This window comes from Hemitrygon akajei, chromosome 6, assembly GCF_048418815.1.
Source record: "Hemitrygon akajei chromosome 6, sHemAka1.3, whole genome shotgun sequence".
Classification (NCBI taxonomy): domain Eukaryota; kingdom Metazoa; phylum Chordata; class Chondrichthyes; order Myliobatiformes; family Dasyatidae; genus Hemitrygon; species Hemitrygon akajei.
In genome coordinates, this window is record NC_133129.1 from 183,639,561 (window position 1) to 183,658,733 (window position 19,173).

The 19,173-nt window shown below is 45.0% G+C and overlaps 2 protein-coding genes across 7 annotated transcripts in view; one reads left to right on the plus strand and one right to left on the minus strand.

Moving 5' to 3' along the window:
- Window positions 1-5,356, plus strand: part of btbd10b (BTB (POZ) domain containing 10b) — a 113,463-nt gene extending 108,107 nt beyond the window's left edge. For all 4 annotated transcript variants that reach the window (XM_073049906.1, XM_073049908.1, XM_073049907.1 and 1 more), the window contains 2 exons: window positions 3,060-3,170; window positions 4,380-5,356. In XM_073049906.1, coding sequence (XP_072906007.1) covers window positions 3,060-3,170; window positions 4,380-4,690 — 422 coding nt within the window. In that variant the 3' untranslated portion in view covers window positions 4,691-5,356. The remainder of the gene's footprint in view (window positions 1-3,059; window positions 3,171-4,379) is intronic.
- Window positions 5,357-6,843: 1,487 nt separating this feature from the next.
- Window positions 6,844-19,173, minus strand: part of LOC140729747 (basic helix-loop-helix ARNT-like protein 1) — a 65,522-nt gene continuing 53,192 nt past the window's right edge. For all 3 annotated transcript variants that reach the window (XM_073049911.1, XM_073049912.1, XM_073049910.1), the window contains 4 exons: window positions 18,926-19,034; window positions 16,090-16,183; window positions 12,638-12,740; window positions 6,844-8,810 (listed from right to left, as the gene is read on the minus strand). In XM_073049911.1, the coding sequence (XP_072906012.1) occupies window positions 8,653-8,810; window positions 12,638-12,740; window positions 16,090-16,183; window positions 18,926-19,034 (464 nt within the window). In that variant the 3' untranslated portion in view covers window positions 6,844-8,652. The remainder of the gene's footprint in view (window positions 8,811-12,637; window positions 12,741-16,089; window positions 16,184-18,925; window positions 19,035-19,173) is intronic.

A 19,173-nucleotide genomic window follows, 5' to 3' on the forward strand; every position in this document is an offset into this window, starting at 1 on the left:
TAGTTTTCGAACTACTTGTTGAATTGTATTGTTCCCTGTAGCCGATTAAATGTCCTTGTAGAAGACTGAGGTTAAATGGAGATACAAATGTGGTTACTGATGAACTGCTCATTGAATAATGTGACCGATTTGAGGGTTTGAATGCCCTATTCTACTGCAGAAAGATAAGAAGGGGTTTGGAATGTTGGAACTTCAGTGACTGAAGCAGTTTCGCAAATTATAGTGGAGCGAGCTAGTTCTGGTTGTCACATTATAGGAAGGATACAAGGCTTTGGAGAGGGTGCAGAAGAGGTTTACCAGGATATTGCCTGGATTAGAGGGCACGTGTTATAATGAGAGGTTTGGACAAACTTGAGTTTCTGTAGATTAGCGATGGCTGAGGAGTGATCTGGTAGAGGATTATAAGATTATGAGAGGCATAGATAGACGGACATTATTTTTTTCCCAGGGTTCAAATGTCTAATGCCAGAGGGCATGCATTTAATGCGAGAGGTGATTTCAAAGGAGATGTGAGGGCAAATTTTTTTTACACAGAGAGTAGTGGGTGACTGGAATACACTCCCTGAGGTGATGGATGGTAGAGGCAGATACATTAGGGACTTTTAAGAGCCGTTTAGATAGGCACATGGATATAAGGTAAATGGAAGGATATGAACAACGTGTAGGCAGAAGGGATTGATTTAATTGGCCATTATATTACTAATTTAATTGCTTTGGCACAATGGTTACTGTTCTATATTCTATGCAAGCATCTTCAGTTAATGGTATTGCTTCAATTGCTGGGTAAGCTGTTCTAGTTGTAACCCTTGGGTTCTGTCGGCAGCGTAAGTCTAGGGAAGATGATCTCTGGCCCCACCAAATGAGGTGCAAAACCTCCTGTTTGTGTGGATGCTGTGTGATGTGTTACCGTGTTACAAATCAGTACCACAAAATAACTGACAGTACACCATATGCAATGAAACGATTTAGCTTTATAATTCGTAATTTGACTAAAGGGCTAGTAAAGAAAAACAAAAAGGGCCCATTTTAATGAAACAGTCTAATATGCACGTTGGAGCTCATGGTTTCCCTTCCGCTGGTCCTCCATCGATTTCCCTGGCCTTTTGAAGCGTGACCATTGCTGCTTTGCCTCTGGAAGTTAGTTACAAGAGAAAAGCTAATCACTGAAGATTGATTATCCATATTGCATTCTCTGCTGTGAACCAGATGGTGTCTTGCTTGGGACCTGCTGCCCTCTGCCAAGACAGTCCTTGTTCAGTAAAATAAATAAATTTAAGGCTGACAGGCTGGAAAGCAAACCACACTGGAGGGGGGAATTCATACTCGAGCTGTAACATGCAACATACTTTTGTCTGCACAAGCTGTCAAATTTGCCTGTATTGAATTCAGCAGGAATTATTGTTTTTATTACAGAGAGTTGTAGGAATAGCCCAGTCCATCACACAAATGTGGCGTAGCAGTTAGCATAACACTATTTCAGTGCAAGTGACCTGGGTTCGATTCCTGCTGTTGTCTGTACGTTCTCCCCATGACCATGTAGGTTTTCTGTAGGTGCTCCAGTTTCCTCCCATATTTCAAGGCTATACAGATTAGTAAAGTAATTGATCACATGGGTGATGTGGGCTTTTGGCCTAAAAGGACCTGTTACCCTGATGCATCTTTAAATTTAAAAAAAAATGAAGACTACAAGTCCCCACTCAGCCTTCAGTTTATGAGAAAAAAGGTGCTTAGTTTGTTCAATAATAAACCACAAATTTGAACAATTTATAAGGGGGTTAGTGTAATGCTTTACAGTGTTGGTGACCCAGATTCAGTTCCTGCTGCTGTCTGCAAAGAGTTTGTATGTTTTCCCTGTGACTGCGTGGGTTTCCTCCAGGTGCCCCCAGTTTTCTCCCACATTCTAAAAACATACGGGTTAGGGTTAGTGAGCTTTGGACATGCTACATTGGCACCAGAAACATGGCACACTTGCAGGCTGCCCCCAGCACATCCTCAGATTGTGTTGGTTGTTGATGCAAAAGATGAATTTCACTGTATGATTTCAAGTGTATGTGATGAATAAAGCTAATCTTTTATCTGAGAACAAAAAGGAACAGTCTATTTTAAGTGCAGATTTGTCATAGTGTTACTAATGATTAGAGCTGAGCCAGTTGGTTCAGGAACAGAATGGTTGAAGGGAAGTAGCTGTACTTGAACCTGGTGGTGTGGGACTTTAGGCTTCTGTACCTCGTGCCTGATGGAAGCTGCGAGAAGCTGGCATGGCCTGGATGGTGGGGCTTTTCAATGGCAGCTTCTTGAGGCAGCAACTTCGGTAGATGGTGGGAAGAGTGGATGTGCGCTAGCAACTTTGGACAAACTTCTGTAGATGTGGCTGGTTGCATCACATCCTGCTTGGAAATCCCGATAACCTTGAATGGAGAAACCTACAAAAGGTGCTGGATATGACCCAGTCCGTCACGGTTAAAGCCCTCCCCTCCATTGAGCACATCTACACGAAGCATTGTCACAGGAAAGCAAAATCTATCATCGTGGCCCCCCACCACTCTGTTCTCACTGCTGCCATTCGGAAGGAGGGCCCACACCACCAGGTTCAGGAACGATTATTACCCCTCAACCATAAGGCTTTTGAACCTCAGCTCTGAACTGATTCCACAACCTATGGACCCACTTTCAAGGGCTCTACAACTCATGTTCTTGGTATTTATTGTTTGCTTATTTATTATTATTTAGTTTTTTTTGTATTTTTTTGTAATTGCAGTTTTTCAATGATTCTGTTGTTTTTTTGTATTTACTATGTATACCCGCTAGAAAATGAATCTCAGGGTAGTATATGGTGACATATATGTACTTTGTTAATAAATTTTCAAAGAGACTACTAGATAGGTATATGGAGGAATTTAAGGTAGGGGGTTATATGGGAGGCAGGGTTTGAGGGTCGGCACAACATTGTGGGCCAAAGGGCCTGTAATGTGCTGTACTATTCTATGTTCTAATTTTCTTTGAACTTGTTTGCTTGTTGGAATACATCCATAATAATGTGACTCTTATCTCATCTCAAGTAATTTACAGTACCAAGTTATACCGATTCTTCAAATATATTGAGAACCGTGATGTAGCTAAGACTGTGCTGAAAGAACGAGGACTGAAGAAGATCAGGCTGGGTATTGAAGGTAAGTTAAGGATTTGCCTGGATATTGTGAAATGGAGTAGAGTTCTTGAGTCATACAGCAAGGAAACAGGCCATTCAGTCCTACTAGTCCATGCTGCCCAACCTGCCCCATCCAGACTAGTTCAGAGTCAGGTTTAATATTGCCGGCATGTTGCACGAGATTTGTTGTTTGGTCACAGCAGCATGATGTAATACATAATAAAAACTATGAATTACAGTGAGAAGTGTCCTGGATACTGGGGAAACTAGTGCTAGCTAAATTTACAACTTTCTGCAGCTTTTCCTGATCCTGTGCTGTGGCCCCACTTTACCAGACCAGTTAGAATGCAACCAGTTAGAATGCTCTCCATGGTACACCTGGCCGTAACCTACTAAACCTTTCCAGTGCATGTAACTATCCAAGTGTCCTTTAAAAATTCTTATTGTACCTTCCTCAGATTCTTCCTCTGGCCGTTCATTCCAAACAGATGTGTAAAACAAATGATGCCCCTCAAGTTCCTGTTATATTTCTACCCTCAAGCCTAGGCCCTCTTTTTCTTGATTTTCTAACCTGAGAGAAAGACTGAGTGCATTCACCCTATCTATGCCCAACATGATTTCTCAGAGGAGTAATGTCCTGTAACTTAGTCCCTCAAGTTTCATCAACTTTCTTGTATTTGAACGGATCGTAAATCATCTCTCTCTCTCAGCATGTTCGAGATCGTTTAACGTCATTTCCAATTCACAAGTGTAAAGGAGAGGAAATAATTGTTACTCAGGATCCGATGCAGCACAAAAAAACCCACAATAAGATACAATAAAAGAAAACACAAATAGTATAAATACTCAAGAAAGCTTGTATATAGAGATTGATTGTATGTCTGTAAAGTGACGCTAGGCACAGGAGTGTCTGTACATAAGATAACTAATTGGGACTGGTAAGTAGTGGTGGTTGGGTGTGTGGAGGTATTGATCACCTTGGGGAACGTAACGGTTTTTGAGCTTAGTAGTCTTGGCGTGGAAGCTATGTAGCTGCCTCCTCAATGGAGTCCATGTGCAGGGTGGGTGGAAGCTTTCATGGTGTTACGGACTCTTTCCTGGCACCTTTCTGTAAATATGTCATTGATAGCGGGTAATTTTCAAATACAGAGGTATTTTACTCTGCCTGTATTGCTGAGGACCACTTGTCATGTTGTGGGCTTTGTTGTCATGGTTTATGCTCTGTGCTCAGGTTACCCCACGTACAAGGAGAAGGTGAAGAAAAGACCTGGGGGCCGGCCCGAGGTCATCTACAACTACGTGCAGCGCCCCTTCATCAGGATGTCCTGGGAGAAGGAGGAGGGTAAAAGCCGCCACGTTGACTTCCAGTGTGTGAAGAGCAAGTCTATCACCAACCTGGCGGCGGCGGCGGCAGACATCCCCCAGGACCAGCTGGTGGTCCTGCACCCCACACCGCAGGTGGACGAGCTGGACGTGCTGCCCAACCTGCCGGTCAACAGCAACAACGAAGGTGAGCTGGAGCCCCCGCCCCCGGCTGTCTGATGCCTCGTGAGGAGGAGGAGGAGGAGGAGGAGGAGGTGGGTTGCTGCCAGAAACCCCAGAGCATGCCGTTGCTGAATGACATCCTCGTCATGCATTTACCCGTGCGAGAGAAAACGTGCGTCAACGTCTTACACTAATATGAACTTTCGGCGTAACCAAGTTACAGCTTGTATTTTCCAAACACCAAGGCCGAAAGCCGATTGCTTTTGTTGCCAGGAAGAGGAGTGAGAGCGTGATGTATTTGTTTCTTCCACATTCTTATTTTTAAATGCACAATGTTATTTAGAAAAGGCTATTGCAATCTGGGTGCTATGTACCGGGGGAATGGCTTTGATCTGTAATATTTTGTGTTTGAAAAACCACGTGTTCTGTGAAATGCATTAAATTTCTGCAGATACAGCATGGGGCAAAGTGATCTCTAGACTCTGTGCACTAAATTTGCCCTGGTGGTTTGAAGCATTTGTTCTTCGGGCATAGTTGGTGGGGATGCTTGGGGATGGTGGGTTATAGAGCAGATATTTCTAGGTATTGCTGTGTTCAGAGGAGTGCTGCTCCATGAAACTATTATTAAGTTTAATTTCCTGAAATATATGTACATGTTGCAGGAGTGTTCTTTGCATTTCTAACAGCTGAGGAATGATTATATAAATAAACATCTCAAGCATTTCTCTTGTTCGGTGAAGTTTTCTTACAACCTAATTCGTAAGTGTCAAACTGACTCTTCTATATTTCTCCATGTGACAAGATCTCAATCCCAGTGCCACTGGAGGATAAATATGGGTTCAGAACACAGGGGTGTATTTATCAACAATGTAAAAAAAATGTGTGCAGGAGGGTACTGACAGTGAGCCATCCAAAATATTGCATCTCTGGCACCCGCTCCCTTAAAACCTGCTGTTCTCACTAGTGAGGCTTGAACCTCAAAAGGAATTTTTTTGAAGGAAAAGGGTGGCACAGTAGTGTAGTGGTTAGCACAACGCTGTTACAGCTCAGGGCGTAGGAGTTCGGAGTGCAATTCCGGTGTCCTCTGTAAGCAAGTCTGTACGTTCTTTCCATGAGCGCGTGGGTTTCCTCCCATATTTCAAAGATGTACCAGTTAGTAGATTAATTGGTCATTGTAAATTGTTCAGTTAAGGCTGGGGTTAAATCGGGGGTTGCTGGGCTGTGCGGCTCAAAGGTCTGGGTTGGTGCTGCCCTCTGGTGTTTAGCCAGTGGAAGACCAGCTGGACTGCGTTCATCTGCACTGAGTGATACGAGGGTCTGCTGCAGCTTTTTCTTGCAGAAACGTGGCTTCAGGAACATCCATGCACCATCAATCTACAGCCCATGTCATCGAAGGACTTGGGCTATATTTAAAAAAATGTTTTTCACTATGTTTTTTTGCTGCTGTTACTCTATGTGCTGTGTGTGACTGCTGGTTCTGTGTTTTGCACCTTGGCCCCAGAGGAACACTGCTTTGTTTGGCTGTATTCATGTGTATGATTGAATGACAATTAAACTTGAACTTATCTGAACTTTAACGGTCAAACGGCTAAGGAAAAATTTTCATCCAGGGTCAACAATTCAGTCTTGAAAGAGTTGTGCTGCCTGTTTAAAAGGTATTAGTAAGAACTTTGAAGGGTCATAACGTGAATGAATGTACAGCAGGAGACATAAAGTGGGTTTAGATCTGTTATCCTGCTGTGAAATTAAAGAATTGATTGTTGCTACCTATTGAGTTACGGCCGCTTTGGAGAAGGAATGAGAACATTGAGGAAATAACAATGTAACTGTTGGATTTTATTTAGAGATGCAGCCTGGAATAGGCCCTTTGAGCTGTACCACCCAGCAATCCACTGATTTAACCCTAGCCTAATCACAGGACAGTTTACAATGACCAATTAACCTACCGATCAATATGCCTTCGGACAATGAGAGGAAACTGGAGCACCCAGAGGAAACCCATGTGCTTGTGCAAAGGGATGTACAATCTTGCTTACAGAGGGTGCCAGAACTGAATTCAAAACTCCCAACACCCCAAGCTGTAACAGTGTCATGCTAACCACTACACTACTGTGGCAGCCCGCTCTCTGTGTCTTTGCATTGTTTGTATCAAACTGGCTGTTCAGTTCCCCTTCTGACCTTAAAAACAATCTTGCTGTTTATTGGTTTCTTTGCTTTAATATATATCCAGCTCTTTTTAAAAATAAAATATACATTAACAAACAGTGAGACATTGAACAGAACCACAACTTGCAAGAGGTGGTAGTTTCCAGGTATAATAAAACTGGTGACACTGGACACACTGTTCAAGCAAAGGGGGAAAGTTGGGGAATAAATTAAAATGTTTTATATATACACAGACAAAAATCAATTCCTCCATGGACAGGCCCAAGCACAGATGTGAAAGGAGGAGGGTTGGGTATGAAGTGATTGGGTGCATTTAAGGCAGAGATAGATAGGTTCTTGAATAACACACACAAAATGCTGGTGGAACACAGCAGGCCAGGCAGCATCTATAGGGAGAAGCACTGGCCTGCTGTGTTCCACCAGCATTTTGTGTGTGTGTGGTTTGAATTTCCAGCATCTGCAGATTTCCTCGTGTAGGTCCTTGAATAGCCAGGGCATCGAAGGGTATGGGGAGAAGGTAGGGGAGTGGGGATGACTGGAAGAATTGGATCAGCGCATGATTGAATGGTGGACCAGACTTGAATGGCCTACTACTTTCCTATCTCTTATGGTCTTATGAACTCCCCATGGACAGTCCCAAGCCTGACTGTGAAAGGAGGAGGGTTGGGCACAAACTCCGTCATGGCAGTCCCAATCCCGCATTGAAAGGTTGGCCATGGGGCTAGCAACCCTATCTCATAAAAACCCAGAGCTACAGAAATGCCAACAGAAGCTCCAAAGACCTCATCCCTGGGAGAGAAAGGATACACTTGGTGATAACTTGAAAGTCTGGCCCAGGACAGAGGACTCTGGTGAGCTGCTGTGAGTGCCTATGCCTCAGTAGGGGTGATGGGCTAAAAAGAAGAGGAAGACAGACAAAATAATCAGCAAGTCACCGTTAAAACAAACAGGTCACTTGGCTGGGACAAGTGGTTGAAGAGAATAATGTCAGTACAAATTCTGTTTATACCATATATACAAATATTTTAAGCTTAAAAGATGTGTTTCTTTTTTACATGATTCCTCTTAAAAAATACTGTACAAACTGACTAAACTCTGCAGCCTTAAGCAATGGTTCACGGCAAATACAATAAACATCTGTACAACACACACAAAATACTGGAGGAACTCAGCAGGTCAGGCAGCTTCCATAGAGGGGGATAAACATTCGGCATTACGGGCTGAGACCCTTTTAACAGGACTGAAAAGCAAGGGTGAAGCTACCAGAATAAGCAGGTGGAGGTAGGGGATGAAGTAACAGCCGGGAGGTGATAGGTGGAAAAGGTAAAAGGGCTGGAGAAGAAGGAACCTGATAGGAGAGGAGAATGGACCATGGGAGAAAGGGAAGGCGGAGGGGACCCAGGAGGAGGTGATAGGCAGGTGAGGAGAGAGGTAAGAGGACAGATGGGGATTGGGGGTAAGAGATATTTACCAGAAGTTATGTCTGGAATTAAATCTTACATGAAGAAAAATTAAAGCCAGACTGATGATCAGTTTTGCAACTGAAATAACTACCTGTGATGTTTAAATAAAAAACCTTTGCTGAGTTAAATTCCAGAAAGAAGCCACAAAAATAAAGTTGTGCAAAGCTCAGAATATCCTCAGTACGTATCAGCACCTCTTCACCAAGCAGCTTCAATATTGGTTTCTCTAAGGGCAGTGCAGGGCGCGCGTGTCGTGGGTTCCAGCTCCCACAATTCATCAGCTCTGTGCAACATGTCAACAAACAAACACATTCAGCAGCGAGGAGCAGCTCCACCGGCATTCAGCTTCGGGTAAGTCAGTCCACATCAAGGCCGGCGGCACTGAACCCATCAGAGGGGCCAAGGTAAGTCGCTGAAATCAACCGGGCCTCCTAGCCCAGCGTCAGCCTCCAGAAGACTCATAATTACTGCCATGGCTGCCTCATCGTTGCTGGGACTGCTCGCTGACCGCTCCTCGATCACATCCACACCCAGCTGACAACTGCCACCTGAGGAAACGTAGGGGAGATGCGAGGGCATCAATTAATTAACAGGCACACTGCAAGCCAGAAGATCTTACATAAGCAAATGTCACAGTGCTGGGAAGCTAGGTCCAAAAAACGCTGGAATCTTTCAACACAGCAAGTAGATTTCACAGTCACAGAACACTACAACACAGCAAAGGGCCCTTTGGTCCGTCCATCCCAATTATTAATCTGCCTAACCCCTTTGACCTGCACCTGGACCATTCCCCTCCCATCCATGTAACCATACAAATTTTTCTTCAATATTGAAATCAAACTTTCACTTTCCTCCACTTTCTCTGCAGCTTATTCCACACTCACTACCCTCTGAGTGAAGAAGTTCTCCCTTCCATTCCCCTTAAACATTTCACCTTTCACCCTGAACCCATGGCCTCTAGTTCTGGTCTCACCCAACCTCAGTGGAAAAAGCCTGCTTACAGTTACCCTATCTACAGATTTAGAGACACACCACAGAGATCTTTTGGCCCCACTAGTCCATGCTGACCACTCTGCCCAGCTAGCTGCTCCCCATTTCCCATAACCTAAGCCCCACAGTTCCATGTATCTATGCAAATACTCCTTAAATGATAAACACGAGATTCTGTAAGTGCTGAAAATCCTGAGCAACGCACAAAGAAAAATTCTGGATAAACTCAGCAGATCAGGCAGCATCTGTGGAGGGGAATTGTAATGATAAAGGCTCATGATGAAACACTGACCGTTTAATTTCCTCCGTAGACGCTGCCTGACCTGCTGAGTTCCTCCAGCATTTTGCGTGTATTGCTCAAGATTTCCAGCATCTGCAGAATCTCTTAGGTTTCCACTCAGTAGAGTTTCCCCTTTTAATGCATATTAGGTTTGCCCTCAGAATAACCACAGTATCTGCACATTGACAAATTTCCTGACAATCATGTAAATCCCCCTCCTGCAATATTTTGACACTGTTGAGTGTGACACAGTTTTGAATTGTGAGCAATTTCGGGCCCATATCTAAGAAAGAATGTGCTGGCATTAAGAGTCCAGAGGAGGTTCACAAGAATGATCCCAGGAATGAAAGGGTTAACGTATGAGGAGTGTTTGATGGTTCTGGGCCCGTACTGGAGTTTAGAATAATGGGGGAGGTGGGGATCTCATTGAAACCTATCGAATATTGAAAGAGCGAGATAGAGTGTATGTGGAGAGGATGTTTCCCATAGTGAGGGAGCCTAGGGACCAGAGGGTACAGCCTCAGAATAGAGGGATGTCCACGTAAAACAGAGTTGAGGAGGTATTTCTTTAGCCAGAGGGTGGTGAATCTTTGGAATTCTTTGCTACCAACAGCTGTGGAGGTCAAGACATTGAGTATACTTATAGTGGAGGTTGATAGGTTCCTGATTATTAAGGGAGTCAAAGGTTACAGGGAGAAAGCAGGAAAATGGGGTTGACGAGGACAATAAATCAGCCATGACTGAATGGTGGAGCAGACTCAAATGGCCTAATTGTGCTCCTGTGTCTTATGTTCTTACCAGCAAAGGCCTCATCAGCAAACACAAGAGACCTTTTGCCATTAGAAGCAAGGAAACCCGGAATACACAGACAGATTGCTGGGTCACCAACGAGTCCCTCAAATTTAAAGCCAGTAAAAGCTCGATTATTAGCAACGTGAGGCACTTTAAAAAGCTGGAATCACTGAGTGCTCTAACCTATGAATCGTCCCTAGCACTGGCAAATCCTGCTCATTAGAACAGCAGATCACTGAGCTCACCATTGTTAAAGTACCCTCTGGTTGTCAATATCTGACTTAAAAATAAATATTTGATTTTATATTTTAAATGGGATTTTTAAAGACCAGATTAAAGATATTGATTCAGTACTAGAACGAGAGCTGGGAAATAATGAAGATTCTTTTTATACTACATGAAAAAAAGGTTCCTCCGGCCCCACAAGCCCGCACTGCCCAATTACGCCCATGTCACCGATTAACCTACTAATTCCAAAGATATACGGCTTAGGCTTTGTGAATTGTGGGCATGCTGTGTTGGCACCAAAAGTATGGAGACACTTGGCCCCCAGTGGATCCTCGAACTATGGTTATTGATGCAAAACAACGTGTATGTTTCGATGTATGGATGACTGATGAAAGTAATATTTGTCTTTACCAGGATGTTGCCTGAATTAGAAGATACGAGCTAGAAGAAAAGGGTGGATATCCCTGGGTTGTTCAGAGGCTGAGGGGAGAGCTGACAGAGGTTTTAAAGTTATGAGAGGCACAATTAGAGTAGATAGTCGGAATCTTTTCCTCAGGGCAAAAATATCAAACACCACAGGAGTTACCTTCCAGTTTAGAGTGAAGGAGTTCCTTTAGCCAGAGGGTGGTGAATCTATGAGGAATAATAAATCTACCATGATGGAAATGCAGAGCAGACTGGATGGGCCAAATGGCCTAGTTCTGCTCCAATATCTTATATACATGCTTCTATTTCCTTTCTCCTTGAGGTACCTATCACGAGTGTCGGCTGCAGGAGTACGTGCTGAGGGACGCACTCAAACTCGGTGCAGCCACCTCAAGGGCCCGGTGGGGAAGGACCACAGTCTAGGGTCCTTCTCCCATGGGAGTTGAGGTGTGAGGGGTTGGGGGTATACCCCCTGAATGTAAATATGAAAGAATAAAGTGCCACATGGGTGGCAAAACATTAGAACTTTGAAAATGTAAAGACAGTAATGGTACCAACTGTAAAGAATTGAAAGTCTTTGAATGGTTATTGTATATAATTTTATTTTGGAATAAAGTATATTTTGCTTAATAAAAAAAAAACTTATCAGGAGTGTTGCATACGCAGACCATTGTCAATGATCCCTCCCATCTGTCCAACAATCTCTGACCGCCCTACCATCAGGCAGGATGTAGTGTAGCTTTAGGAAAAGATCTGTTCGGTTGAGAAGCAACTTCTTCCCCCAAGCTGTAAGACTACAGAACTCCCTCCCCCACCCAGGTTTCATCACATATGAAGCTCCATTAGTGTTATACTGTTTACTTTTTAACTTGTGTCATAAACACACCGTATTATTTGTTAATGTAGTTGTGGTGATATTACTTTATGTGTTGTGTGTGGGTTATATGTACCGTGTTGTGCACCTTGGTCTGGACGCCACGGTAGCACAGCGTGACGCTGTTACAGATCGGGGTGTCAGAGTTCAGAATTCAAACCTGGCGTCCTCTATTCATCCTCCCTGTGGAATGCATGTGTTTTCTCTGGGTCCTCTGATTTCCTTCCACAGTCCAAGGACGTATCAGTTAGTAGGTTAACGAGTCATTGTAAATTGTCCTGTGATTAGATTATGGTTAAATCTGAGTTGTTGCGTGTTGCTGGTCAGTGTAACTCGAAAGGCTGGAAGGGTCCATTATGTGCTGTTTTACTAAATAAAATAGGAAATTGAACTTTCCTTAAGTAGCTTCATGCAACTTGTCCCCAACATGCTGTGTCGTGTCAGGAAAAACAGAAAGGAAAGCCGAATATTCCCGGTTAAAACATAGAAACCTTACAGAACAATGCAGGACCTTCAGCCCACAATGCTGTGCTGAACATGTACTTACTTTAGAAATTACTGGGGTTACCCATAGCCCTCTATTTTCCTAAGCTCCACATACCTATCCAGGAGTCTCTTAAAAGACCCTATTGTATCCGATAGTAGTGCTCACTGACCAAGAAACAGAGAAGCCACAAGGCCATCTCATGCTGCTCCTCTGATGGTTTCATCCCATCTTCCACTGCTATGGCAAATACACAGACATCTTGCAAAAGTGCAAACTATTTCCTGGCAACAGCACTTACTGAGCAGTGAGGAGCTGTCTGTGTACGGATATCCTGTGCTTTCCGTCATCTGCCCAGGCAGAATGCCGGTACTGGCAACGTCTGGTGCTCCCCCATTCACAATCTAAAGGTAGAACAAAAACCATCAGACACGTTGGATAAATGTGTTTCTTGTAAAATTTGTATATAATTTAGAGCAACACACACTAATTGCTGGAGAGGATCAGCAGGTCAGGTAGCATCTATGGGGGGGGGGGGGGGGGAAATGGTCAACATTTTGGGTCGAGACCCTTCATCAGGACTGGAAAGGAAGGAGGAAGAAGCTCACCTTCTTGGCTTCACTCATTACCTTCTAGTTTGTCCTCCTTCCCCTCGGCCCACCTTATTTTTGTTTCTTTCTCCTTCCTTTCCAGGCCTGAAGTTGGGGTCTTGGTCTGAAATATCAACTATTTATTTATTTCCATAGATGTTGCCTGACCTGCTGAATTCCTCCAGCATTTTGTGAGTTGCTCTGGATTTCCAGTATAGAAACATACAAACATAAAAAAATCTACAGCACAATACAGGCCGTTCAGCCAACAAAGCTGTGCCAAACATGTCCTTACCTTACAACTACCTCGGCTTACCCAAAGCCCTCTATTTTTCTAATCCATCCAGGGGTCTCTTAAAAGACCCTATCGTTTCTGCCTCCACCAGCCCACTCCACGCACTCACCACTCTGTGTAAAAAAACTTACCCCAACATCTCCTCTGTACCTATTTCCAAAAACCTTAAAACTGTGCCCTCGCGTGCTAGCCATTTCAGCTCTGGGAAAAAGCCTCTGACTATCCACACGATCAAGTGTGGAAGTTCAGAAAGTCTGCCATGCTCAGAGCTTCAAAAAGTGTCAGCAGTACTTACTGCAAAACAAAACTTGCCAACTAGTTGGCATAACAATAGTCTGCAGAATCTCTTGTGTTTGTGTAAAATTTATGTTTTTCTTTGTGAATGCACCTTCTCTGACGCTCTGTGCCTGTGATGCTGCTGCTGGTAAGTTTTTCATCGCACCTGTGCCCACATGGACTTGTGCAGGTAACAATAACTTTTGACAAGGGGCCTGTCCGTTGTTGTGTACAACAGCTCTAACTGATGGAAGAGCTGAGAACAGCAGTAGAGGCTGTTGTTACCCTGGGCGCTGTACCAAGGAATCTGTCAGCACTCAGCTGCTCTCAACAGGTACACTCCAGTGTCTCTGCCCCATCACTAGACTCGACAGCAGGTGCACTGGAAACGCCCACGACCACAATAAACTGGAGTCATGGACACAGCTCAGATCCAGCCTCCCCTCTAGATTGAAGATTTAAAATTGTTTCATGTCATTTCCAGTACACAAGTGGAAAGGAGAATGACATAACTGTTAGTCTGGGTTTGATGCAGCACAAAAAAAACACAATAGTAATAAAACAATAAATATAAACACATAAGATAGCTTACATAGATACTGACTGTATGTCCATAAAGTGACTCTAGGTTGTACATAAGATGACTGACAGGAAATTGTAAAGTAGTGGTGGAGTTAGTGGGTGGAGGCATTGATCAGCTTTACTGCTTGGTGAAAGTAACTGTTGTTGAGTCTGGTGGTCCTGGCAAAGTCCACTGACTCTGTCTGCACTTCTACCAGATGCATCACAGCTTGGTACAGCAACCGCTCTGTCTGTGACCACAAGAAACCACAGAGGGTTGTAGACACAGTTCAGCACTTCATGGAAACCACCCTCTCCTCCATGGATTTGTCTACACGTCTCACTGCCTCAGTAAAGCAGCCAGCAGAAGCAAAGACCCCACCTACCTCAGACATTCCCTCTTCCCCCATCTCCCAATGGGCAGAAGATACTAAAGCGTGTAAGCACCAACTCAAGGCCAGCTCCTACCCCATTGTTATCTACCTACACTGCACCTTTTCTGTAAATAACACTTTATTCTGCACTGGTATTCTCCTTTGTACTACCTCAGTGTACTTATGTACAGAATGACCAGTGTGGATGGAGGCAAAGTAAGGCTTTTCACTCGATCTCAGTGCATGTGACAACAATTACCCAATTAGCAATTACTTCCTGTTTCCACACTCTACCCTCCTCTCCTATCATATCCCATCATCTGCGGCCCCTTGTCACCTGGATCCACCCATCACCTCCCAGCCTCTGTCACTATTCCCACTCTCCCATCCTCCATCTGCCTATCATCCCCCTCACCTGCATCCACCCATCACCTCCCATCCTGTAACCATATAACAATTACAGCACGGAAACAGGCCATCTCGGCCCTTCTAGTCCGTGCCGAACACTTACACTCACCTAGACCCACTGACCCACACTCAGCCCATAGCCTTCCATTCCTTTCCTGTCCATATACCTATCCAATTTTGCTTTAAATGACAATACTAAACCTGCCTCTACCACTTCTACTGGAAGCTCAATTCACACAGCTACCACTCTCTGAGTAAAGTTACCCTTAAACTCGTGTTACCCTTAAACTTTTGCGCCCTAACTCTCAACTCATGTCCTCTTCTTTGAATCTCCCCTACTCTCAATGGAAAAAGCCTATCCACGTCAACTCTATCTATCCCCCTCATAATTTTAAATACCTCTATCAAGTCCCCCCTCTGTCACTATTCCCACTCTCCCCTCCTCCACCTGCCTATCATCCCCTCACCTTTCTCCACCCATCACCTCCCAGCCTCTGTCACTATTCCCACTCTCCCCTCCATCTGCCTATCATCCTCCTCACCTTTCTCCACCCATCACCTCCCAGCCTCTGTCACTATTCCCACTCTCCCCTCCATCTGCCTATCATCCTCCTCACCTGGATCCACCCATCACCTCCCATCCTCTGTCACTATTCCCACTCTCCCCTCCTCCACCTGCCTATCATCCCCTCACCTTTTTCCACCCATCACCTCCCAGCCTCTGTCACTATTCCCACTCTCCCCTCCATCTGCCTATCATCCTCCTCACCTGGATCCACCCATCACCTCCCATCCTCTGTCACTATTCCCACTCTCCCCTCCTCCACCTGCCTATCATCCCCTCACCTTTTTCCACCCATCACCTCCCAGCCTCTGTCACTATTCCCACTCTCCCCTCCATCTGCCTATCATCCTCCTCACCTGGATCCACCCATCACCTCCCAGCCTCTGTCACTATTCCCACTCTCCCCTCCATCTGCCTATCATCCCCCTCACCTGGATCCACCTATCATTTGTCATCTCTCAATCCACCCGTTCCCCTCACCTCTTTATACTGTCTGTCTCCCCTCCATCTCTTGGTGCAGGTGAAGGATCTCAGCACAAAATGTCAATTGTCTATTTGCCTCCACAGATGCTGCGTAACCTGCCGAGTTTCTTCAGTGCATTGTGTGTTGCTCGAGAACAGGTCTACCCACTGATTTGGTGACCGGGAGTGACGGTGGACCCAGCATGAAGCCCGATAACTTACCTTCTTGCCAACTGGAGACACCGTGTCAGGGGGTGGTGTGCTGGTCACGTTAAGAGGACTGGAACTACAGCTCGAAGGGGATGATCCTCTAATTCTGTCAAAAGTAATGGGAAGGAATTTGGTAAATGGCAAAATACTCTAGCAATCAAATCATAACATCAGATGTAGAGGAGGTGGACATGTGATGCATCACAGCTGCCCATTCACCCTGCATGGGGCAGCACAGTTATTACAACGCCAGAGACCCAAGTTCAATTCCCTCTGCTGTCTGTACATTCACCCCATCACCGTATGGGTTTCCTCCAGTTTCTCCAGCTTTCTTCCACATTCCAAAGATGTACGGGTTAGTAGGTTAATACAGGTGTAACTGGGCAACGTGGCCTCACTGGGAAGTGTCTGTTACCCTACTGTATCTTTAAAAAAAATCTAAACCTCGTGATCATATACATATATTTAAATATGTTCAAAAAGAAAGCGTAAAGGTAAAGTGAGATATTGTTTATGAGTTCACTGTCCATTCAGAAATCTGATGGCGAAGGGGTGGGGGGGTGGGGGGAGAAGCTGTACCTGAAACATTGAGTGTGAGTCTTCAGACTCCTGTACCTCCTCCCTGATGGCAGCAATAAGAGGGCATGTTCCAGATGACGGGGTCTTTCACCTTTCTGAGGCATTGCCTTTTGAAGATGCCCTGGCTGCTGGTGAGGCCAGTGCCATGATGGAGCTGGCTGCATCAAAATCTGGTAAACACCATCACTCTTTTCAAAAACAGATGACATCAGAACTAGGAGCAGGAGTTGGCCATTTGGCCCATCAAGCCTGTTCTGCCATTCAATAGGATCATGGTTTGTCTAACCCAGAGGTTCCCAACTCTTTTTATGCCATGGAGCCTTATCATTAACCAAGGGTCTGTGGACCCCAGGTTGGGAACTCCTAGTCTAACCTCTCCTTGATCTCAGAGTAGGCTAGAAGGTCAACACAACACTGTGGGCCGAAGGGCCTGTACTGTTCTATTTTATTTATTTAGAGATAAATCGATGTTTCACAATTACATCCATGTGACCAGTTAACCTGCTACCCTGTACGTCTCTGGAATGTGGGAGGAAATCCCTGTGGTCCCAGGGAGAACGTACAAACTCCTCACAGACAGTGGTGGGAATTGGCGCTGTAAAGCCACGCACTAACCGCTACGCTACCCTGTCCCCCTGCACCACCCCCCCCCATTAAGACCATAAGGTCCACGAGTAGAATTAGGCCATTCAGCCCATCAAAACTGCTCTGGCATTCTATCACAAATTCAAATTTACAAGGACGTTGCCTGGATTGGAGAGTGTGCCTTATGAGAACCGGTTAAATGAACTTGGCCTTGTCTCCTTGGAGTGACGGAAGATGAGAGGTGACCTGGTAGAGGTGTATAAGATGATGAGAGGCATTGATCATGTGGATAGTCAGAGGCTTTTGCCCAGGGCTGAAATGGCTGACATGAAGGGCATAGTTTAATGTGCTTGGAAGTAGGTACAGAGGGTAGGTTTTTCACACAGAGAGTGGTGGGTATGTGGAATGCACTGCCAGCGATGATGGTAGAGGCAGATACAATAAGGTATTTTAAAGGACTCATAGATAGGTACATGGAGCTTAGAAAAATCAAGGGCTATGCAGTAGGTATTCTAGGCAGTTTCTAGAGTAGGTCACAACATTGTGGGCTGAAGGGCCTCTAATGTGCTGTAGATTTCAATGATCTATGTTCTATGGCTGATTTAATATCCCTCTCAAACCCATTTTCTTACCTTCTCCCTGTAACCTTTGATATCCTGACTAATGAAGACCCTATCAACTTTGCTTTAAATATACCCAATGACCCTCCATAGCTGTCTGTGACAATGAATTCCACAGATTCACCACCCTCTGGCTAAAGAAAATATCTCTGTTCTAAATGGGCTTCCCTCTATTCTGATGCTGCTCTGGTTGTAGACTCCCTCACTCTATGAATTATCCTCTTCACATCCACTCTATCAATATTCAATAGGTTTCAATGAGATTCTTCGCCACCATTCTTCTACTCTCCAGTAAGTAGAGGCCCAGAGCCATCATTTTCAGATTTATTATTAACCCCTGGCCTCATGTTCAGGTTTGTTATTAACCCCTCAACATACATTTTCATCCCAGTCGTATATAAACAACACAAGCAGCAGATCCCCCAGTACTGATCCCTGCCAGAATAACACCCCTTCATCACTACCCTCTGCCCTCTATGGGCATGCCAATTCCAAATGACTAGCAAACCTTCACTGAGCAGTGTGAGCACTGTGAACTGGTTAATGCTGTGTCTTCTTTTGGGGTATCTAGGGACGGGTAGCACCTCTGGTGAAAGGGCTTACCATGTCCATTCCAGGGTAACTCACTCAGCTTTCACATGGGGCTCCAAGCAGCAGTTTGCATGTGACAGTGGCCTCACCCGGGTACACCACTTCGACAGGTGGGCTAAAGCAGGTGAAGGCAGCCGGCTGCCTCAGACCCCGGTGAGATAGGGCCTTGCCTGTAGCAGCATGCGACGTCAGCTCCGGCAGACTGGGCGGGTGACATCAATAGAGAGATCCAGCGGGCAGGAAGATGGTTTCTGCAATGCTCCATGGAGAGCAAAGGGCACGACAGGGCATTGAAGACGTGGGTATCCAATGTAACCAAGGAAGACCCCAGTGTGTGATGAATACTCGTACAACTGGGCCTGCACTTACAAGGTTAAAACAGTTGCACTCCCCCACTGCAATGGCTTTTCCACTTTAAAAACCCTCCCACACAGGTCTCCTTCTTGACAGCATCTCGGTTAAACTGAAGTTACCTTTGTAGCTCCAAGACTTCTTCAGCTATCATCCGACCGATTTTCCCTGCTCCAGCACGGGTCCCCCCAGGAATGCCGGGAACAGCGGTGACAGTGCGCTTTGAACTGGCTGGAGAAAGAGGGAGAGGAACTTCAACAGAGCCACCAGGTTATTTATTTATTTTATTTTGTTTAGAGATGTAGCGAGGTACAGACCCTTCCAAACCGCCGCGCCACGCTACCCAACAACCCAGCTATTTAACCCTAGT